This window comes from Silurus meridionalis, chromosome 3 (genome assembly GCF_014805685.1).
Source record: "Silurus meridionalis isolate SWU-2019-XX chromosome 3, ASM1480568v1, whole genome shotgun sequence".
In the NCBI taxonomy this organism is placed as follows: domain Eukaryota; kingdom Metazoa; phylum Chordata; class Actinopteri; order Siluriformes; family Siluridae; genus Silurus; species Silurus meridionalis.
Window position 1 is genome coordinate 24,487,495 of NC_060886.1, and position 25,427 is coordinate 24,512,921.

Here is a 25,427-nt window from a genome sequence, read left to right on the forward strand (position 1 = left end):
AGAGATGGCATTCTAACCCGCCTTTACCTTTCAGGATACTAAGGGACAAGCACTGATTGCCATCATCACTCTCCTCAGGGAGTGAGCTGCATTCCACTGGGAAGCTTCTGTTCTGCAGGAGTGTCCAACAGTTGTCGATCAGGAGCTCGCAGAGGCTGCGGCATGGCATCTGTGGGGACAGGCCTGGCTTCCTGCACTGTGGCACTGACAGTGCACAGAAAAACCTCTCCGCTGCATAATGGCAGCCTGACTGCACGAGAAAAGCCCATTCACTCAATAGTGCCTGCACATCCTTCACACTGCTCTGGTTTAGAAAGTTGGGTACCGAGAAATGATCCATACCATGGCAAAATGGCAACTCAGAATCAATCAACACACAGTGCGGGGATTCAGTGGTAGGTGTCTCACTATCAGAGAAAGAACGATTGCTTTCTACAGTTAGTAAATCATTTGAGACAAAGTATTCATGAGAATACTGTGTCGTGTTATTAGGTTCAGCATGCCAATGAGAGCTATTTCTATTTGACGTGCTGCTATAACTGCTGACAATTTCAGAAGAAATGTTTATGCTTATGTTTAACTGACTTGTAAGAGGGTCTCCAGTTGGACCAACAGCAATGCCAACATGCTCATCCATTTCATGGAGATCCGCCTTCGTCAGATTCTTCTTCAAGTTGGCATCCTCTGCAAGAACATGCATGATATGCCCAGCAAAAGACAAATTGGTTTGCACATTTTTGATTTCTTGGTTTTCCCTCAGAGGGGACCAAGTGACAGGTTTAAGCGTAGGCCCAGATTCGGGTTCAACACCAGACCCAGAAACAGACCACGATCCGGACCCAGACTCTAACCCAGAACCATGTTCTATATTTGCATTTGGCTGCTTATTCCACTCTGAACCAACTCTAGATCCCCCTCCACTCCCCATCTCCTCACCCGTAGCAAGGACAGCCGCATCAGTAGCACCTGTGTCTTCTATCGCCAGATGTTCTTTTGTAGGTACTGTTGTAACTACTGTTGTTGGTACTGTTGTTGAAACAGGTAATGGACCGGTTGTCAGAACGGTTGTGCCTAAAGTAGTCACATTGGCTGGTGCCTGAGTGCTCTTGTCTCCAGATTGTGAATCAGGAAACCAAAACCATCCATCTGAGTGCCCGATGAACAGACCCAGCAGCACACCCAGCCACAGTCCAAGCGAAGACATCTTGTTTAACATCTGATCTTTCAGCAGCTCACACAGGGTCTTGCAGCAAACATGCCCTCAGTCAGTAATCCACACTTACTCACCCTGGAGTCACAACACCCCTCAAAGCAGGCAGAAAAAGTACAGAGGAGGAGTAAACTCTCTAATGTGCAGGGGGCTGGTTCTTTATTGGGCTGGGATTGGGTTTTTTCCCTCCCTTAGCTCCTCCTACTTCTTTTGTCTCTGTAGTTATACAGTGTGTCTGCTAAAAGATAATCTTGCCAAAAACGCCTGTGAGGCTTCCTTTTGTGAGTGCTTGTGATTTGAGCGACTGAGACAAATGCCTCCCTGATAGAATTTTTTTTTTTTTTCACTTTTACAGTCTTTACAGAGGCACAGACATTCCACAATCTATCCCCCCTAAGTTTAAATGGACTGTGCAAATTTAGTCTTTAATCAATTCTGACTCTTAAGTTTTTATTTTTAGCTTTCTAAGACAGATTGGCGCTATTACATGTATGCATATTGAACATTTAAATAGATTTTATTATAGTGTATCCTGCAAAATAATTATTTCTCTTTTATTTTGGAATATCCATCAGCTGCCCCTTTCCCATTACCTTATACCAAAGATGCATTAGGATGGCTTAGAAAATAATGAATCAATTTTTAAGTACTAACTAGGCATGTCAATCATATGAATTCCTGCCTTTTTTTAAAATCCAACAGTGCAGAATTTATTTTCATCCTACCCTTTTCTCTTGCTCTCTGTTCAATGTAAATTGTGCTCTTTGGCTCTACCTTACAATTACTTTTCCACCCCAACTCTCAAATCCATGCAGGGAGTAGTTAAACAGTGATCCAGGACTGACTATCCTGTTCAGACTGGTATGGACAAGTCCACAAGATCTGGTGACAGGACTCATATTAATGGGAGTTGAGAGCTGGAGAAATATTACAAGATAAACAACTAGTTGTTTCATATGCCTGTAGAGGAAAAAAGCCCTTGCAAAACATGATCAGAAGTGTGCATGCATGGCTGCCTATGGCTTTCATCTCTATGTCATCTGTCTGAGAACAGAGACCATCTTATGTGTTAATGACTGTCACAGGGGAAAAGAAATTCTTCCAAAAGCAAGCACTTCCAACATGTATTCGAGGTTAATTTCAATATACCATACTCATATCCTAAAATGCTATTATTTTTGCTTGCCAATAAGACTACAAAGTTAATCAGTGTAGAAAACAAAGGGGTTTCTCAATTGAATATCACCAGATAAAGCATTTGAAGCACCCACTAAATAGGCAGAAGTCATTTTGGGAAACAAAAATCCTTTATAAACATACCTCTAATGCAAGTTGGCCAAGCGCAAATAACTAAAGCTGGCCATAATCTGATTTCAAAGCATTCACACTGAGAGTGCCTGGACTTCCAGCTTATTTGACATACACTGCCTGAATCAGAAAATAAATAAATAAAAACAGATGGAAAATCTTGGAAGCCTTTGACTCCTGCACTTTAGTTCAGTTCAAAACTGACCTAGAGGAAGACACAATGAGTAATGTGACTATGTGGGAAAACCTACGCACAAGATACTTGACCCGCTTTGGCTCTCGAGAAACAACTGCGATTTTCCCTCCTCTTCTCAAGCATTTAACCAGGAAACATGGTCAAAATAAGTGGGGTGTCCATGAGGAATAATGTGGGAATGGCATGAACAAATGCTAAACAGCACCTCACCCTCATGCCAGAGTCTCAGGCATGATGACAAATGGCTATTGAGAAAATTATCAATGGTAACAGTTGCAGAAAATGAAAAAACATGCCAAATGTACTAATACAGAGATGCAGCAGTGTGAAAACTGATCCAACGAAAATCTGTTCCTGTGCCAGCCAATGAATGAACACGCAGTATGGTCAGTTATGTAAAGTTGAATTAATCTTTAAAACATCTCAGATTAAAAAGACTAAAGGGCAAACTCCTAGAAGACTGCATTTAAGGTCCCTACAACAAACTCTTAATTACTATTAAATGAAATGAAATCAATATACAAAATGTCAGCAATATGCAGTGGGCTGGTTCAACAGCTGGAACTAACACTAAATATCCATACACATATTCTGACCTGATTATATAATATTATATAAAGTATTCCCTTGCCAGTGTTATTATTATTATTATTACTATTATAATTATTATCATTATCATCCAATGTTCATACTTGTGTCCAAACATGCAGCCGTGCATCCAATCAGTTTCACAATGACAAAAGGCTTAGGAAAGTATTACTTGCACATCATTCCTTCCTCTCCATGCAGAAAAATTTATGAACCATAACAGTCACCACCATTCATAACCTCAACTCACAATGGGCTTGTTCTTCAAGTGAAAATGTAACAAATCACTTCATGGCTCGGGTATGTCTATGGATGGGAATCCCCATGCTCTATATGTTGACTCCCTCATAGGACCTATTCTCTGTGACCTTTCCCAGCATGCATTCCACCTCTTTCCCACAGATCACTATTACTGGAGCCCCTTCACTGGGACACGTCATTCCCCAGCGTGTTTACTGGTCAAGCTGAACTGTGGCGGTGGCATAGCAGCTCCAGTTTCCTGTGCTCCAGACTGGGCGTTTTCCGTTCATGTGTGTCTTCTGCTGTAAACCCCCCAACCTCTTTTCCTTCCTTTCTTTCTCCACGTCTTTTTTGTTTTCAGAACATTAAGTGCCAAAAAGGTGCAAAAGCAAGCTTCCAGGCAGACTTTAATGCAATAAAAGACTGGCAAGCATGTGGACCTGAAAATGTTAATATATAAAGGCGGGTAAAGATAATAATAATAAGAATATGAATAGGTTGATATGTTATTCCTTAACGCTGTCCCCTAAATGTCCAGGAAATGTATATCATTCCCCCAATATACCACAGTTACTGTTAGGATACAACTGACCGGCTAGAGTGAATACAAAAAGTACTTTAAAATGTTCATATAATGAAAATCAGCAAGAAAAAACTCTGCAAATGCCATTGTACATAATACAGTACTTTTTAATCTGGTGAAATGTGCAAGAGGCAAAGAAATGCTTATTTGAAGCCAGTAATGTTATGTCTCATTCTCATTTTATATACATTCTTATAGCATTAAAAGTGCAGCTGCTACTTCACAACTTCTTGATTTGATCCTGAGCTCATTTTACCATCTATATGTGTTTCTGTGTTCACATTAGTTCTCTCCACATGCTCTAGTTTCGTTCCACAGTCCAAAAAAACATGCCAGCAGATATAATAACAAATCTAAGTGTCAAGGATTGTGTGTACTAAAATTTGGACAGTAGCCCAAAGCCTTTACCATCGATGGGCTATGTAGAAGAAAGCTTAATTTATACCCAACAGTGGAGGCATGAAAATCATGTAACATACGTTTGGATTAAGTCGGAATATATCCAACAGCATGCTAGAGATCTGCAGCAATTACACCAAACCGCAATGTACTCTTTAATTTCTGTAATGATGCTTTACTTTTACATACGCCAGCATCCTGTTCGGGGCTCCAACCCAGGCTATAACTGATAATTACCTGAAAGGTATGAGTGATCACTCAGACAAATGCAGACCTAGCAATACTCTCTAATTAGAGAGGTTTTTTTATATAGTATAGTTTAAAAAATTTCTTGCTGGAAGGTTAACATAAAAAGACCACTTGGAAGCTTGTGTTTATAATTCCTCCAAGTAATTAGCAAATTGAGAAAATAAATTACGGAGCCCATGTCCTTATTTAACCTCACATCAGAATAAAAAGACTAGCGCCCTGTATTACTTACATGAGACTAAACCGATATATATATTGGGATATTATGGGTAACATGAGAACAAGTGATTTAACAATCAAAGAAATGAATGGAAATGCACTTTAATCCACTGTATTGTACAACATTTTGTATTTACCCTTCAGATCATTTTGCAGCCTGTTCATAATAAGCTTCTCTTTACATAGATAATAGCAGGTCTGAAAATCTTTTTTTCTGCTTTTTACCATGAATGGAGCATTAGTAAAAGTGAAAGTGCCCATGTCAAATGTAGAAAAGAACACAGTGGGTATTATCCCTGAGACAAAATCAGATGTGACAGTTATGCTTATTTTGACTTTCTTTGGCTGATGGAATAAGACAACAAACTAGCAAAAAAAATAAAAATATATCATTCCTGATTTCATATTGTTCTATATCAAACTATCATTTAAATAGTGTATTATAAATTATTAAAAAAGTATTTAAAAAGTGTGTACATATATATATATATATATATATATATATATATATATATATATATATATATATATATATATATATATTTTTTTTTTTTTTTTTTTCATAAAAAGTTTTCCATAAGTTTCAAATATTCCTAAAATGCTGTTTTATTAATAAACTGCAGTTCAATGCTTTTTCAAATATCATCTCAAATTGTCGTTTTTCTTAACTGTTTATTCAAGAAGTGAATAACATTTGAATATACACAAATTTGTAAGCAAATTTCAAATATATTTTCAACCTATAACTGTTTTACAACCATACACTACAAATCTTTTGTGAAAAGATTTACATTGTCTAAAAAAAAAGAATGAATTTTACTGCTCAAGTCACATGATTCCCGTGTTACATATCACATTTCCATATGTTATGGCAAAGGAACCTGTCAGCTAAAGGTCTTTCTCCAGCATGCCTGACCCAGCCTGCCTAAGCTTGTCTTAGCACTCAGAAAAAAACAACATCCCAAGGCCTGGTAATTAGCTGCAATCAGAGAAACGTCTGTGCATGGAGTGAAAATCCATGGACGATAGCCATCACTCCATCTTCACTTTGCTTTTATAAACCAGGAGGAAACTACAGTCCTGGTGACCTGGATGTAACCAGGTCGTTGTTCATGTGTGCAATTTCGTATTTCTAGTACCAAGGCAATCAGTCGTAAGAAATAAATAGATTCCTGAGGAAGAATGTAACAGAGGAGACATACAGTCACCACTTCCTAAAGTCAGGTCAAGAAAATATTTTTTTGTTCTTCTTTCCATCCAGGAAAAAAGCTATTGTTCTTTGAAAGTTTTCTTATGATAGTGATGATATAGTCTGTTTAAAAAAAAAACAAGAGTAGGCTAGTTCTGAAATGTTGATGTACCAAATACAACACACACACCCCCACTTACACATCTTGTACTTTAGTTACAGATACTTGAAGCAGAAAAGCAGGCCTTGACCACCACACCTTTATCCTTTAACCAAAACGCTTTATTACATGTGACTGCACCAGTAACTCCAGTAGTAAAGTGGAGATTATGCTTCATCACAAGTGCCTATAAGAAACATCCAAAACAAACTTCTGAAAGCCAGGAACATTCCTGAAACTTCAGAACATCTTAGAAATTTACCGGCTGTCCATAAGCACAAGGGTAGGGATAGGAATAGGTGAAAGGTGAATTTTGTTTTGCGCAATGGCAGACTTTTTATCAAAGAGGTGAAATCTGGTTTCCCCATTGAAGGGTAGGACACGTACAGCATCACAGCATTGGTGTGCAAAATACATGTAGAAAAAATACATTCGCTTTGTCTGGTTTCAAAAGTAGTTTCTCCAGAGAATTGCAAGTATCATGAAAGCAACTTCCATGTGTTAATAAGACAGACAACCAATGTTATAGTAATGGCTGAATCAAGGTGAGATATTATTTACGCAGCAAAAAAAGTTTACAGCAAGTGAAAGGGAGGTAGCAGGAATCCCTCAGATCCTATAGTATTACAATTAAGTAAACTGATTACAACTATTTTGAGACATTTGTAATGAATTTCTCTTATTCTCTTATTTTTTGCCAATTCAATAATACATCTAAGAGATTGAAATTATTAATAACGTTGCTATTTTTTTTTTTTTGCAGAGACCTCGGACAAGCACGGAACAGTCTTTATGCTTATAATAACAGTAACAACATCCATGTGAGATTAATAAGTGATAAAAAGGTATCGTTTGAAAATATATTTTTTAAATAATGTACATCTTTATAAATCTAACGTCCAATCAGGTGTTGCCATCATCAACAAGAGTAGGGGATGAGTCACAAGTGAAGTGTCTTGAATCTTTATCAGTGAGAACTTACTTGTTTACATGCAGCGCATGCTAAGTTAAAAGGTTGAGCTAAATGGGAGCTTTTAATGTGCTTTTGGCACCATCGCCTCACATTTAAACAAGACGAGAGCAAGATGCGAGAGAGACAAAGCAGACTGCGTTACAGAGATAACAGTAAATACGTTTGCTGCTGTTAGGTTTCGTTGAGGGTGCGAACACAAAAGGTCTCATGGAATTTAAATAGCTTTCAAGCTGCCCAAAATACACATCTCTGTCAAGCATACCCTGCCAATGATTGTGTTATAAGTGCTAATAAAAAAAAGTGATGTCCAAAAGGGTGTGACAAGAAAGAAAAGGCTCAACTGCCCAAGCACTGTAGTTGTTAGACTGCTCCACAAAACCACAGGTCAGAACAAACACGCATTTAGCACATCACACATGTTTATCTGATCGATCCGTTTTCCAAACTTTTCCTCCACTTTTCCAGGTCAATGGTCTCGAAGTGTGTGCAGTAACAGTGCAGCAGGAGGTGTAAGAGGGAGGAGTCATGTCTCGTGGGGAGACACAAGAACCCTTCACCTAAAACGTTTAATAGAAATGCTGACAATAGCATGGCATGCAGGGCATGTATCCCTAAAGCCAGCTGCCTTTTGTCCATGGCTTTTTGTGTGGCCCCTGTGGAGGCGAGCACCTAGATGGGGGACATTGAGATGCTAAGCACTACTAGCAGAGACGACCTGGTCCAAGAGACGCATGGAGACAATGCTAACGTGGTTATCTTTTCTCAGAATCTCCCTAGTGAATGATAAATCATATCTACATCCCTGCAACTGTTTTAAATTATATCTAAAAAACCTGCAACTGTTTTCTGTTTTTTTTTTAATTATTTTGTTGCCATATTGAGCTCCAACAAACTAAGTACATGCCTGTCTGTTTTTTTGTTCAAGGAAATGTAAGTCTACATTAGAAATGAAGGAAAGTAAGATGCATAATAAGCAATGTTTTTCTTTTTTTCCTGCATATTATAGAGTAGCATCCTGGGCCATCACTGGGCATCATTAGTCAATCTGTACAATCATTAAATCCAATATGGCATAATCTGATTGGATGAGCAGCTTTCCAAAAGTTCTTATATTTAGTATAACCACACTGGGAATATCTAGCTTTATGGCTTAGCAGAGAGTGTGGCTTGTTTGAGTTCTATTTTTGTTAACAGAGCGAACAAAACATTTGGAAAGCTTGTTTCCAAAATGTCAGTTGCTCAGTATACATGTATTTGTTTACAAAAAAATATAATGCAATACAGCACTAACAATTGAACAGTTATGTTGTGTAACAGCATGTGTGACTAACTAGTGCACTCATTGGGTGGGCTTATGCCTACATCTGTGCCAATATTTAGTATTCATCTTAGTCATATCTACTTATACATGATCCAGTCTATTTAAAAGACCATCTTTCGTGATCTATGCAGTAAAGCAGAATGCATTCTTGCCTTGTTGATCTTTACACTGTACATAATTTCCAATAAATACTCACAGGGTGTACAAAGTAAGGCTTCTTTTCCTTTATACTGCAAACTCATACATCCAGACATGTATAGCTCCTAAATATAGACATGCAAAATCCTACCATAAGTTGCCTATGAACTTGCTTCATTACCGAATTATAAACCATACATCACCACAGGTGTATATGCCAAAATGCTTTGTGAAATGAATTCACATGTACAGCCATCTAAATGGACTTTCTCTTTAAAACTTTTACTTTTAGTGTTAAGAGTTTTGTTATACAGTTGTCCATCCCAAACGAGACTTGGTGCAGGACTCAGAAGGGCATGCCTGAACAGAGAAAAGACATTTTTATCTGCAGTGGAGCCCCTCACTAAGACAGTGGGGTATATGTATGTGTGTGTTTGAGCATGACAGAATGCTAAGTGAATGTTGTGGCCTGATAAACACGTCCTGTGGTGATGGCCCCAGCTCTGGTGAGTGAAGAGCCCAGAGGGTCTGCATTCCTGCTTAGACATGCATAATAACACAATACACAAAACATGTTAAATAACATCCCATTGCCTCAGAGAGTATTGTAAGAGCAAGGATTATTTTTATTAGTATTATTATTTATGTCTGTCCATTTTTCTTTTTTACTATATGAATCAAAATGATTTTGGTTTCTGTTCTTCTTCTGAAAATATCAATCAAATTATGCATATAAGAGAATATTAATTTTAGCCTTTAATTCCTTGTTGTTATATTAAGATATTAAATAACTTTAAGGCACCTTGGTTCATTTTTTTTTACGTGATCAAAAATATTGGAACACGTGACTGTTTTTAGTGCATCATAGGTTTTACCTGTGAAAACTGCATTTGTTGTAAATAAGGATAAAAACAAAAAGCAGAAATATACAGCAGAACATGGTGTATCACGTGATGCAAACCATTCATCCCCAGTAAGAATCATAAAGCCAGACTGCAGTAGAACATTTTGAGATGAACCACAAAAAATCTGGAACCAAAATTAACCTTAACAAAAGTGATGAAAATTGTGGAGATAGAAAGGATCTGCTCATGATCTAAAACAATATGGGCATAACAATCAGTGTAATGGTTTGACATTGAATGCTGCTTCTGGTACAAGCTACTTAAACTTTACAGCTGATGTAACTGATTATAACAGCTGAAGAATTCAGAAGTTCACAGAAACATTTTGTCTGCCAATTTTCAAAGAAATGTAGCTAATTGGGAAGCTGAGAGGGGCTGTGGTACTGAAAAAAAAAAGCATCAACAAAAAAAAGCTAGAGTTTAGACATTGTGAGACGTCACAAGCTTGATGCAGTTATTTGAAAGCAAGGGAAATCCAGACAAATATTAAGTATTCATTTTTTTTCAGTTAAAATGCATTTTAATTCTGAAATTCTGTTATAGCTCATATTCATCTTTCAATCTTGAAAGAATTATCTTCAACGTATGCAAATTGGCCTTGCTGTTCCATTACATTTGGAGGAGATTTTATGATGCTCTTGTCACAATCCTACACATACAGTATACTGTAAAGCAAATCTCCATTGATTCTCAAAAGTGCCACCTTATAAATGTTGCCTTTATAATAATTTATTCAACAGATGCTTTTATAGTCTGGAAAATCCAAAATAACCAGCAAATAGAAGGTTAAATCCTTATTCAAATAATAGTTGCTCTTGTACAGTTGTGGGATTTGAACTTATAACCTTCCAATTCCTAAATGAATCCAAAACTCTGAGCTGGACCCTGTTAAGTGTCAAATAAATATCATGTAATTCAAATGTTTAAATATTTGGCACCCCTCACATTTCAGCAAACCTTTTAGTAGATCTATTCAAGGTACAATTCTATACAAATTAAACTTGGATATATATTAAAAGTAGTGCAGCTTGTATATCAGCACACATTTACTGTCCTCTGAAAATAATTCAACATACAGTCATTAGTCTTAGACCATTGCTCTGTGATGAACAAGAATTATTGTTTGTTTATTTTATTTATTTAGTTAAAGTCAGGATACTAAGTGTTACAGAAAAGTGCTCTCTTACCAACAGGAGATTACAAGTTTGAGTTTCTTGTAATGCTACAGCCATCTATGGGCCAAGATCAAGGGAGCAAATCTTGTCATGTTCTATGGGAAAAATTGCATACTCTCTCCTCTGGCTATAAGCTAATGTATGTAGAAGATGGCAAATAGCATTTTTCATTAAGTATGTTCCACTACCATTGCATGTAGATAAAAAAATAAAATGACTCAACTAACTGGCAACAAAAGTGAGTTCACCCCAAGTGATAACAGCTGTACATCATGTAACTATGCTAAGCTACATGTCTTATTTATCATGTTCATGTTTTTGTCTGCTTGACAGGACCATGCAAATTTGTGTATCTTTTATTAGAGAAGTTAAAATTTTGTACTTTAAGTAAAATTCTCTCATAATGACCACTTGATGATTTATTATGGATTTAAGTTTATTTTGATATGGCAAAATAGATATACAGTACACACAAAAGAAATACACAATGCCTCTCATTGTATACGCCCCAACAAAACTACTACCAGATGCTGGAAAAATATTGTCATGTTTTGCCTTTTAAAAACAGTACAATGCCTGTTCTGAATTATTGAACAATACTATACAAGGCTAAATACAGATCGCTGTCTCTTTCAACATGCCTCAAGCACTGGAAATACACCAATCAGTATGTTACAACAATGCTGCCACACAACATTGGGTTGCACAGTGAGTGAATGTCTCCCCCTGGTGTCCATTGCAACCTGTTTTAATGTAATTCATACAATAGCTTAATTAGTTCTTGACATTTCTGAAATTTCTGTTCTGACAAACAGAGAATGGACTTTGTTTGCTCAGCTATTCATCTTATAACATATTATTCAGTAACTGCCATGTGTTGTTCAGTAACTGAGGAACCTTTGACCTTTTTAAGTTTCACACGTTCTCGATGTGTCTGTAAGAATTTCCTGTTTTTATTTATTTTTTTGTTAGTTGTGACATCTCAAAAACATTTGGCCATGTAAATCAATAATTGATACTATCCAAACCAATTAAACCATTTAAACAATGAAATAAATAAATAAGCCAAAAGCAAAGAAAAGCTTAGTGGTAGGTCTCTATTCTTCCAAATATCTTATTCTTCAAAGCCTCCATTATTAAATCAGTCTAGCCTTGTCTGTATAACAGATAACAGATCTTAATGGACACAATAGAAAAATTACACTTCTATTACTGCCATTATCGCAGCACATCCTGAATACACAGGGTAGATCAAACCCAACACCACACACCACAAAATGAGAGAGCAAACACCGATATGAAGCTCATGAGTGTCCCTCACAGGCAAAAACGCACCTGTCTAAACATGTGCACACAGAGACACATGCAGACACACAAGCTGTGTTAATAGGACTTGTCAGCATACAGCATGCACTGTGCTTTCAGGCTGCTCTGGTGCACAAAGCATGCGATTAGACAGTAGAGAGACAGATGTGAGAGGCAGCAGAAACAGATGACCATGCTGTGAGACAATGGTTCACTTCTGGTCACATTTAGTACTTACCTAATGAAAAGACTATGTGGCTAAAGAGCACATAGTGACAAAGGGCAATGTTTCCAACACAATACTGTCATTTTACTGTACTTTTTTATATATAGTTACATAATACAAACACAGCAATTTTCAATGCAAACCGTTTTTTTGATAAAGAAATTAGAGGTAAACTGTACATTTTATCCATTTAAAATTACATTTAATTCACCAGTTCTCATTCTCTCTAGTTTATATAATAAACGCAATGTTAAATAGAAAGAACAAGGCCATGAAATGAAATTGCTAAATATGCTGAACATATAAACAATTACACGTATTATGTGGAGTAATCGTTTTTTTAGAAACAGTAATATTAAATGAGAATGTTAATTTAACTTGGAGCCATAGTAACCAATCAGATTTGAGATTTCAAACATCCAGCTGAGCAGTTGACATTGGATTCTATACCAGAGGGTTACAAGTTCAAACCCCAGCACTACCAAGCTGCCACTGCTGAGCCCTTGAGCAAAGCCTTTAAACCTTAACTGCTCATTTGTAAGTCACTCTTGATAAGGGCATCTGCCAAATGCCATAAATGTAAAATGTAATGAGGTATGAATTGAATTAATCAAGGCTAAAAATCTAACTGTCTTTAAGATATAGTCAATAGTCTGCTTAATTAAATTTTAATGCTTAATTAAATTTGCTGACTGTCTGTATGTCTAGCATACTGCTTTAAGACAGATAAAAGTTACGCAGCACGTCCCACTGAGCAAACAGGTAATGCAAACAAACTGAAGCCGCTCAATCACCTTATTTCCAGTGGTGATCCAAAGACACCGCCGTTCACAACCACAAGCATGTGCATTTTTTTATTAGAGCATCTTCTAACTGGCACAAGTCAACCACATTAAACACAGAACTCCTTTATTATTGTTACCAAGGCAATGAGAAACCAGATCTCTCTGACTTCAACAAAAGCTGATGCATACTTGACTGAAAGGCGTGAAGAGGATCCACCCTTGTGCTCCTGCTTTCATAAGGATTTAGCCTGTACTGTTTAGAAGTTATTCTGTATTTAAACTGTACATTTACTGGTTTATGTGTGGCTTATTTTTTTTTTTTAAGGGGAGATCAGTGAATAATCCTGTCTTGTCCTGTCGTCCTACTGAATACTTATGTAGAACTCAGGTATTGTCTTCTACATGTCTGGTCCTGGGGTCATAATTGTTCCTCTTACTGTATGTGTACAGTATAAGCTTAGTGTAACCTATGCAATAACCATTGCTACTGAGTCGTTTCCTCAGCATCACCAGCAGGGAGAGCTGATGAGTACAGGCTCAGGGGGGCACAGGGTTCAGCTGCTCCAACACTGACCTCATTACAGAGGGCAGCTGTATCAGGACACAATCATTAGCCCAGCTTAAGCACTCCACTATGTAGTGTCTGATCTCTCATGGGGCATGGGTAGGCTGAGCTGGAAGGTGAGACCCTGTCATGTCATGAGTCTTGCCTGTGCCATTGGTCTCTTCTAATCATTTACCTGAGCTTGAAGTTTAGTGTGGTGTTTCTCAAGAGTCGGGGTGTGGTTAAATCAAACAGAGAACAGTAAATGTTATTGTGCATATTTGAACTGGCAACAAAGATCCAAAAAAAACCGAAGGGGAAAAAACTGTAATAAATGCATACACAGACTTTTCTTCCTACAACAATAGAAAGAGTTCATTGAGAAAAATAGTGTCAAATGATTAGGTGAAAGTCAGTCATTCCACCGTGGCCCTGAATTGCCCTCTGTTGCCCGAACAATAGCCATGTTGACCTCGGTGTTGCAATCCACCACATTTCAGCACACAAAGTCCTGTCTTTAATTCAGAGCTCTGAAAGAGGGATAGGCTCTAAATCTCCATTCAACAAGAAGAGGGGGAAGGGGCTCATTGATCACAGCAGCTGTGTGTTTGGTGGGTGAGGCCAGCTTTAAACACACCCTTGAGTTTGGGAACAGTTTAAAGGAGCATAAAATACTACTCACAGTTTCAGTTATTCAGAAGTAGATGCAGCTACACTTGAATTGCACTAGACATAAACACCACAATCTGCACACAAGCCTCTGAGTCATGTCCAGCACCTAGTGCAACAAGAAGAACACTTAGCACTTAGAAGGCTTAAAGCTTTTTTATTCCCTTGAAAAATTAAACAAATGGAGGAAAAGGTCAGGAGTGTGAACAACAGTTTACGTAATAATAGCAGGCATGGTGGGAATAAATTAGATAAATCCAGAGTATTCAGTCAGGATTCCGAATGTGTGTGACTAATAAACGTGAGGCGGATACCATGACAAAACTGAACTGTGTGAATGAAAAGGCTCTACAATCGCACACGCATTCACACTATAGTATACACTATAAACCCTCAGTCACTCTTACCTCTTTGCAAGGTTGTGCATTGCATGTGAAAACATGGAAGAGGAGGTGATAAATGGAGGGATCAACATCTGGGCCGGATGACCCAAATATCATAGAGCGTCTCTGTGACATCTGTACCGGAGCTCTAATTCTAGATCTGACGCCGCTGTTTTCTTTAACCGAAAACAAGTCAAGAATGTTTACTGTTTCTAGTTGGTTCGCATGCTCTGAAATCGGAATGTCCTTGCGCCTCAAATTCTCTTCAGATGACTGACGAGATGATTTTAAAGCAAAGTTTTAAGGCAGGACTTAATGTTTGAGGTAACCGTGCAGTTTTGAGGGACAAAAGAAGAAAAGCTGTTCCAAAGAGGAGCCAGCAGAATGATGGAAAGGTAGAAAATGGCGTAGGTCATGATTGAATGGATGTCCCCTACATGACCTTTCTACATAAATCCCCTCTATCCTAGGTAAATGGGACAATTCCTCACCTTCTACTTTTATGTCTCTTGCACTTTTTTCTTTATGCAGTGCCTTTCTGCATACCAGCTGCTCTTCTGTCTTTTGTTTTATTGAATCACTTACAACTAATAGACAATCTGGCATCAAGATGACATGACATAAGCCATTTGATGATAGTTTTAAAAAACGGGTATTTCAGTGAAACCACAGAATTCAAAGCTGCAAGGAAACCAGGAACTATGAATAGCAAGAATTAGCTAGGTAATAAATCCAGCACACAATTTAGCTAGTCAACTAGCACCATGTTAAGGTATAGTGACACAGTGAATTGGGCCACCAATGAAACTCGATTTGTTCTTTATTGGCTTGTGGTGCTGTGCTTGACAAGAGTGAGAGAGTATGCCGACACATCCGACATTGAAAACACAGCCCGTTATGTTCCCTAGGCTTTAGCTACAGATAATTGTGGCATTGTTAGACATGATAGAGCACTATCACTATCATACATGTTTTAATCCAGGTAAAATAGATCTGTGTTGGTGTGAACACATTGGACGAAAGCACGGCTTGACCACACACATCTGCGCTTGAGTTGAACTCACCAGGTTGTTGTCTGTCTGCCCTCATAATTTGCTTTGCTTTAGTTTTGTGTGCTCTAACAAAAAAGCCTTTGTGTCTGTTAGCCTTTTATTACCGCTTTAAAAATGCCCTTCCAAGTGCATTGTTAAAATGCACCCCGGACATCTGAGAACTTGGAGGAGAAGTAAGGGACTGGCTGTAGCCAGCAGCCACTGATTTGTTAGAGCATGAAGTGATGTATGCTGATTCTGCTAGAGTTATGTTTCTGTTTTGTTTGCCTTCTCAGCACACATATTTTTTTGCTTTCTGGGATAAAATTGCATGCTTCTAGTCTTGCTAGAAACTGAAAATAGTAAACCTATGACTTCACAAATAATGCCTTTATAAATAAAAGAGCATGTCCTTTTTTTGCAAATCTGCAGTTATTAAACATGAAATCGTAGAGAAAAACAACGATAAAAAAACATGCTTGTTTTTACATCACTGAAAACTGTCCTCACGTGTCAAAGGACATTTCTGTCATGATAGTGTGTAGTTATGATAGATTACTTATTCATTGTACCATATATACACATTATAACATTGAGGGATTAGAATGATTTACATGGGTTAGGAAATACAAAAACGCACAGAAGAAAACCAGACAGGAAATAGCCCTTTAGCAAAATAAAACAGAATGAAACAGTTTAAGAAACTATATCAAAAGGCCTGCACTATCTCGAAGGCATCAGACTCTGAGTCAGTAAAGAAGACATGAGTCACAATTGAGACACATTGTTGTGTTCTTACTATACATGGGAAACTCCCAAATATATTGTGTGCTTAAATACTAATTATTGGCCCACGGATGCGTTTGTGTGGCAGATCTGCCGCACAAACTTTGATACCAGAGAGAGGAGTTTACACACAAGTACACCCAAACTTGCAACATGCAGCAATACAGAAAAATAAATCCTTAATATCTTCTGTTTTTGGACTCAACAACCTGCTTATAAGAAAAGTATGAGTGCATAGTTGTCTTATATATGCCACTCTGCATAATAGTTAAGAATAAAGGTGATAATTTTGTCAAATTTTGAGTCGTCGCCTATCAGGGGTTCAGTTTGTACTGCAAATGTGCCAGAATTGATCATGTACCTCAAATATGTGGTGAAATGTATTGAATTTAATAATGTTGCATCATTTATATATGTAATATTATGGATTCACCTATACCATCATCAGCCAAATATATAATACCATATTTGGCTTTGGGTGTATGTCCCTCGATTACATAGCAACCATTAAAACACAGGCATATTCAAGCCCATTGACTATTACAGTAGACTTATTTTATACATTTAAACAAGATGATTTTAAATGACATACACTGGCAAGCTGCATTAGTTACCTTAGCCCAATATACACTACAGACAGTGAATCATTTCCACAATGAATAAGAAAAGGTTGTTCAGTTTTTACATAAGTTGCTTCGCTTTCATAAACATTCAAATGACCTTGCTGTTTAAAATCATTCAAAAGGTACTATAGGCATGTTTAAATGCCATGGCCACTCTGGGATGGTCACTTTACTTTAACCCAGGACTCTATTCTTGAGAATATTTTTAAAGAAAACACCTGGGATAGCGTTGCACACACACACACACACACACACACACACACACACACACACACACAAACACACACACATATGCATCCTTTAACTTAGGAACAAGCCTCAGCAGTTAGTAGGCCCCTTAAAAAAACTTCCATGAGCTAGACGCTATGCAGCATTCTTCTGCCCTCCTGCCAGTCATCTCCAGCTTTTTCAGATGATAAAATGCCCAAGTTAGTCTGTCAGACAGGTTGAAACTTGGTCTGTTTTTTTTTCCCTTCATACTAAAAGCACAGCTATTCTGAGCAAAGGCCGATGAGTTTAACTCCCTCATTTGAGCACTGGCAAATGATGAAATGATCCTTCTTCTGGGATTTCATCACCTTACTTAATTGAAAGTGCATGAGGGTGCTGTAATATAGCATAAAAAACATTAGGTGTCTTAGCTGTGGGCTTTTCCGTAGGCCTGCTTTCCTGTTAGCTCTAGCGTTAAGCTGTAATGAAATAGAGGACACAAACAGTTCAGAGATCCAAACACCTTCAGTGGAGAAGTTTTAGCCAAAGCGATTAACCCACCTGGCAGAGTTTGATTTTCATTTGTCTGCCACCCTATCGTCTGACTCACATTTCCTGGAAAAACAAGCCCAGATGCATAAACATCCACTACAGCTAAAGCATTTAGTCCTTCATATCTTCCCCCTAGGAAATATATTTAAAGTGTTTTCCCAGATCCAATGGGTTTAGCGTTTTAAGATGACTAAGCAATGCAGAACAAAGAACTAAAGTGAAGGGGAAAAAAATTAGGTTTTGGCATTTATTGACTGCTTATTACCATAGATATCCAGACATGCACAAACTGTTAGCCAGGGTTTGGACAATGATGGTGTCAGGGGGTTCCCGATGAGTCAGTGGAGAACAGTATAGGAAAAAAACAGTGAAGGCAAATGACCGGATGTAAGACACAGACACTTGTGTATGCTTGAAGAAGCCAAAGAGGGAGCAGAAAGGACTTGAGCGAAAGAGAGAGCTTGTTGGTGGGCGAAAAGAGAAAGGGAGCAAAAAAGCAGCTAGACACACACAGAGTGTACAGAAGAACAGATAGAGAAGGAAAGACCTTTATTCCTTCCCTTTTTTAGTACTCTTTTCCACTCATTCAAACCAAATGCCCCCCTGCAGGGAATGAATTCCAGCCTAATTATCCTCCTTGAACAAAAGATCTGTACTAAAGAGAGAGAGAGAGAGAGAGAGAGAGAGAGAGAGAGAGAGAGAGAGAGAGAGAGAGAGAGAGAAAGAAAGAGAAAAAATTCCTATCATGTTCATTCAGGCCAGGCAGTCCACACATATGAAAGTCCACTCTTGAAAGAAATTATGAGTCCATTCCAAAGCCCCATCTTTCTCCTGTGAGGAAAACAAGCGGTGGCATTATTAGACTATGGGAAAAATATTAGATGTCTAGATAAAGTGTTCCGAAGACAGCAACCCACAGAAAAAGTCTATAATTAGATGTAATCCCTTGTTAAAACATCATGCTGCTGAGCATAAATAATCTATGGGTTTCAAAGCTGAGCCGACATTACTGGCAGTACCATGCCAGAGAAAATAAAGTCAGACAGATGTGTCTAAAGTCTGTTTAAACTATAAAGTTTAAATAAAGGCATACAGAGAAATAACTAGAAAGATTAATTAAAAAAACTGTGCCTCTTTTTTCTGCATTTTATTCCAACAGGAAATCGGTTTCAGAATGTCATCAACTCTAAAGCCCCAAATAACAACTATGGACCAGTTTGCCATATTGCACACGTCGTAAACGCACCCGTAATAGCCATAAACATCCATATAAATTAGCGCACCCCAATCTGTTGCCTATGCTTTTCAGTACTCTGCCTCCCCCTTTGTGACTCCTTTCATCCTCTGCTTCAATGTGTTAAGATGGTGCAGAGGTGAAGCAGTGCACCATTATGTGCCTCACATTCCTGACAGAGCTTGTGCTTCACTTAGGAGATGTGATGGATAGGGACCTCGTCCTCCAACCAAACAGTTTCTAAGCTTAAGAGAAGATCGCAGATGAATCAGCAGGCTGAGAGAACGACTTCAGTCTTGCTAAAAAGCAGATCTGCACAAAACAAACCTCCATTACATGACTGAGGACAAGTCCTGTAACTTGTTTTGAAGGGGCTTTTTGAACAGCAAAGAGCTTCAGGGGTAGGACATGGCAAAAAGCCTACGTTTATTTTTACTGTCTCCATGTCTAAAGTCTGACAATGAACTATTCATAATATGGTTTGAACAAACAAGCAGAATCAAAAACAGCCAGAACATAAGATGTTTTGTTAAAAAGACTTGAAAGCATGAAATCTAATTGGGGCACAACACACCCGGAAAATGCATTAAGGTATTTTGCATGTTTTTCTGCTCCATAGCCAAATGTTTAATTGGAGGAATAATGCCAGAATGCACTGCTAGATTAAGCTGGCAAACAGGCTAATGGTTCACAATAAAAGATTTGTTGAGGTTCATGTCAGGCCTCATCAAAGGGAGGATGAAAACTGACAGCTTTGGCAACCCCAATGAATCTCCAAAGGATGCTGTCAATGTTCCTATATGGATACCTATGGATACAAACTAACAGATATTTGTATGTCCAAGTCTCACCTTCAGTGAACTGCATCAGTCTGATTTTCAAGACTTGTACATAAAAACTTCAGCTGTAATTATAATGATTCTCAAAATGAACATAATTTCACCACACTGAGTATGATCTTTTTTTTCAGATTAATAATTAATTGAAAAAATAAAAAGTTTGTTAAGACTCTTTGTGAGAACATGGAAAGTGCTAAACAAATAAAACTGAATAAAATCAAATGACAGTTATATAGACGATAAAGCATTTTTGTTATTTAGTGCTTCCAGGTCAAATTAATCCTTGCAAAAAGTTTCCAATGTTTTACTGGCATCCCATCCATGTTGTATTCCTTAGGTGCCCTTTGTTTAAACAATGAGCTTTGTTGTCCATTGCAAGCATTTTGAGAATAAAGTGGCTGCTGAAGATGAATAAATGCTTTTAGAGATGTTTTACTTGTTAAAAATTCATGTTATATGCAAGTTTAGGCTTTCCCTTCCCCTCTTCCTTTTTTTTAATGAGTTTTGGCTGTCCAGCACTTCTTTCTCTATAACCAAGAAGAACGTGTAGGGGGGAAAAAAAAAAAAAGATATTTAATACTTTGGTTGAGCAAAGCCATGCATACTTTGAAATTTTACCCTTGGACTAATACTTCAAAGGCTGTCACGGCTGATTTGCATCTGATAACTGCATTACAAGCAACACTCTGTGCTTTCCCTTAAGTATAACCGAGACTACTATCTGATATCGAGAGGCATGCACAACTTTACCTGTTCTCTCTGAATTGCAGATTTTTATCAACAAAGTGTCTTTTTGAGAATTGAGAAACAGCAATGTTGGTCACAAGCATGCACCTTGTTCATTTGCATCTTCTATTACAAACATTTGTTCTTAGCGTCCTGCAAGGTGAAGCCTTCCACTGATAAAACTCCAAAAAAAACCCCAAACAAACCTTGAAGTAATATGTGAATAAATTCTCCATTTCTTCTGTTTGTTATTATAATATGATTATTTCTACAGCTCATGACGTTCACTTGCACCTCAATGATCTGTATTTGTTTCCCAATATGCCATTACAGTGTTTCTTTCTTGGATTTCTACTACATACAAGATAAAGTGTCCAGAAAAACACTTTGGAAACTTTACACATTACAGCAAACTTTTTGAAGTAAAAAAAAAAAAGCTGCTAAAAAAACTACTGCTTTTTATAGATTATACTGTTAGACTAATATGAAGGTAGATCCTATTAGCTAGAACTAGCTTACCTGAGGACATTCCACCAAAGTTTCTAGAGTAATTTTTAGAGTAATTTCATTTACATCATTTGGCAGACACCCTTATCCAGAGTGACTTACATTTAACTCATTCATACATCTGAGCAGGTTTTGGTATACAAGACTTGCACAGGGGCCCAGGAGTGGCAGCTTGATATAGCTCAGATTTAAATTTACGACCTTCGGATCCAAAGTCCAATGCCTTAAACACTAATCCACCACCTCATAAGGTGTAGAAACACAAGGAGCCTGTAATATTTTATTACTTTGTTATATACTTTATTTATTATATTATATTGGGAATATAAAATTTATGAACATAAAATAAAATACATTTAAAGAAATAAAAAAATTATTGACATCTGTTCAGTTTTATTTGCCTAAAAGTACTGACTCTTTACCAGCTAAATCAAGTTTAGTACTTATTAGTCTCTAAAAAGTACCAAAATAATTGAATATGACTAAATCTCTTGTATTTCAATTTAAAAAACTTCAGCAAAATTTAAATTGGCTGGACAAAATGACACCGCTGCAACATGAGTGTTGGTAATAATTGTACTGCCTCCAAAGTATCCTTCAAATAGTTCACAAGAAATACAATATTAACCTTATAAGCTTTGCTCACATGTGTATATACCAAAGAAAAGCAGATGATTTCCACTGGCGAAAGTCTCTCTGCAGAAACCTACAGTAAAAGGGTTTCCATTTCAAACTGTCCAAGTATAACGGCTTGGACTCCTGAAGGAAACTCTTGTGTGTGGCCTTTCCCACAGACTTTAATTTTAGCTTTGATACACAATACAGCCTTGATTGCTTACACAATAGTGTGGGAGAGATAAACAGAGATTTAGCTCTAAAAAAACCCATCCTGTCCCTTTAAATCAATATAGTATGAGCTAATGGACAGATGGCACATCTAGAAAGTGACTTCATGGTTATTAATGGTCATTTGGCTAGCCCCGAGACATGCCTGAGAACTCGGCTAAATAAGTAACCTCAGTAAATGTCCGCCTCGCTGTTTAGCACGGATCAGGTGTACTGAATGACATTCTGTAACCGGATAGCACTGTCTGTGGGTGCAGACTGGCAGGAGGAATGCATGGCAGGAATGTGGAAGACCACCAGCTACAATTGAACAGAATGGGGAAAACTTTGCAAGGAGCAACATCAGACAGGACATGACAGCAGAGACCTGACTGCTTCTTCCCCAGGGCTAGGGCCGAGAATCAGCACTCGGCATTCCCACAATAAAACTCCCGAACTCAATGCAGCTCTCACATTTTTGCTGAGCCGGTGAAGTGTTAAGTTACAAATTAGGCTGAAAAATGGCCTGTCTAAACGTTTCACCAAAATGGTAAAAACGTACTTTTTCTCTAACAGAAATATTTTTAAATACTACTCATACGTATAATACATTTATCATTACTTTGACACAAGAATAACCAGGTAGTTTTGAAGATAAATGGAAATGAAATGAGATTGGAAAACATAATAACCCCACATCACCCTAGGATATCCAAGAATAAACAAGTAAATCAGTTTTGTGCGTACACCCTCAATAGTATAATCTAAATTGCTAATACTTCACAATAAAACAAGCTATAATAGCAGTTTTAAAATTGATTTTACAATCATATTCCCCTCAATAAAAAGACATGACATGGCTGAATGTGACATCTAGGTAACAGAGCATGAGGATTAAGAAACCATTTATTATCAGTTTGCTTTTAACCTTGTATTGAACTGCCGGTGACGCATAAAAATCCTGGAAACATTCCAGCACTTCATGTCATCCACAGCCTTCAGGCTCATCCTGTGATGGCAGTTGGCAGCCTGAATGTTGTCTTTAGGCCATGCATTCTACAAGCAGAACTGGAGATGTTAAGGAAAAAACTATATCAGATCGGATTTCGAAGTTGGTTTATCTTTCCAAAAGTGCAAAAAATAAATACACAAAGAAAACAGAAATGTACAGGTACAGTGATGCTGTCAGTGTTCTGAACAGGTAATGGAATGTTCTTTTGTTTGGAAATCACAGGAAATGGGGTAAAGTTTTTTTGAGGGGGAAACAAATATGTATTCTTTTAATAAAGTCATTTAGGGAGCATCCGTTGCTCGTTGGGGCAAAAAATCTATTCTAGACTGCTGCACAATATTCTTATTCGTGCCACCTACCAGTAATGCCACCTGTACTAAATACATTAAAGTCTTCATGAAAACCTGAAATCCATAAAATGTAGAAGTAAGCAGTTTGATCAAGCAAAACGTGCTTTACATAAAACTCTTCAGTATTCTACACATCCTTATGTAAAAGTAAAGCATGTCTTTGTCTGCCAGGATCTTTTTTAAGCAGATTAAATGTTAAATCCTGGCAATTAAATGTGCATTAAAGATTAAATCACAGAAACCAGAAAAGAACAAAAGACTTGTTATTGTCCCTGCCTTGAGCAAAGAATAAAACATGATAGAGCATGTTGTTATAGGGGAAAATATCAATGGAATAGTAACACATGATGCCCTAAAGTAATTTATTTCAATGATACAATACCAAATAGCACTTAAATGTTTTTATTTATGAATGACACATGTACATACATCTACATCTAACACTTTTCTGTTAGTACTAATAACAGAAACATAATTTCTGTCATATTTTCTGCCAATGTAGGATTTTGTGTGGTGAAAGGTCTGCTTGGAAAGAAATGCTTCTTATGTGCTTATCATTAAATTAGTAAATGCTATTTAGCGGAAAAGGAGAACAATAAACAACAAGGGTGCACATTCACGGTTTGGTACATACCTTGGTTTTTAAGTCACGGTTCGTTTAATTTCGGTACAATTAGGGGCATGAAATGTAAAACATAAACTTGCTTGTCGTTTTTTTTTTTTATGAACCCAGTTTATTATTATTAATGTTTGTGAGCATCAACAGTTTACATTTTAAAAACAATTTAAAATAAAATGCCTGCTTGGTTAAATAATATATGAAATAATATTTGTATTTTATTCAAATAAAAATAAATGAATCAAATGAATGCAATATACTTTATTATATTGATTAAATTGAGTAATTAGTTAAATTGGCACAAATTTATTTTATTAAATAAAATATAATAAATAGAAAAAAAAAATATTTTATTAAATAGTTTACATACTGTATATGTTAGACCCACTTGGGTAATACAGATATATGTGTTCGTGTGTGTGTGTGTGTGTGTGTGTGTGTGTGTGTGTGTGTGTTTGTTTTACATTAAATAATTCATTTTCTTAAGATATGATCCACTTAACTGTTTTACTTATTTCAGCATACTTTAACAAATATCTTAATTCCTTTCATCCTTCAAGAAGAAATCCTTCAAGCAAACACTAAAGAATCCGCACATAAAAAAGGGTTGCATTCGGTACACGTGTGCGCCAAACAGAAAGCCCTGTACTGAATAATTTTAGCACAAACACGTACGAATACACACCTAATAAACAATAAATTTCAACATTTACAGACAATCTGCCTTATCAAATAAAAGAAAACCTCAAAAAGGACAACATATTATTAGCTAGAGCTTGTTTTCCGGTTTGACAAATGCATTTTTAAAAATCATCTAAGCTAAGCAAAATGCCAGACTGGCAATAGATTTTCATTCTAACTACAGATGCTTATTTGCAGGGAAGACTGGACAACCCTGGCCAAAGCAATCATTGCCAGGAACAAACCCTGCCATTGTCACTTTCGGAGGTTGTACTAATTACACCTAATCCCTGGCACCTGACAAGGTGGACTTGCAGAGTGGCCCCAAGAATTCCATTGCCAACTGCCAGAAACAGTTTGGACTTTTAGCTTCACTGCTGCTGCTGGCTAATGGCTTAAAGTGGATGAAGTACAAATCTAGAATGAACCTATTTACCTCATGCAAACAACTGTGATAAAGACTAAAGCAAGCAAATGCACAAAGTACCACTACAGTTTCATCCATAACATCATTATAAACATTTATGAATCTGACTGTAAACATGTATAACTGCTTCTTTTGCAAAGGGCAAATTATTTAATTTAGTCACCTTTGACAAAGACCTGAGCGAACAAATAATTGTTTACCAGAAGTTTAAATGCTATTAAGTCTATAGACAGTTAGGAT

The 25,427-nt window shown here is 37.2% G+C and overlaps 1 protein-coding gene across 6 annotated transcripts in view; it reads right to left on the reverse strand.

The window, feature by feature from the left end:
* The window catches only part of col18a1a (collagen type XVIII alpha 1 chain a), a 72,881-nt gene that overhangs the window by 35,864 nt on the left and 11,590 nt on the right, over nt 1-25,427 (reverse strand). For 4 of the 6 annotated variants that reach the window (XM_046844741.1, XM_046844740.1, XM_046844736.1 and 1 more), the window contains exon 1: nt 586-930. The exons of 1 other annotated variant lie outside the window; for it this stretch is intronic. In XM_046844741.1, coding sequence (XP_046700697.1) covers nt 586-928 — 343 coding nt within the window. In that variant the 5' untranslated portion in view covers nt 929-930. One more of the 6 variants, XM_046844737.1, reaches the window with a different exon arrangement.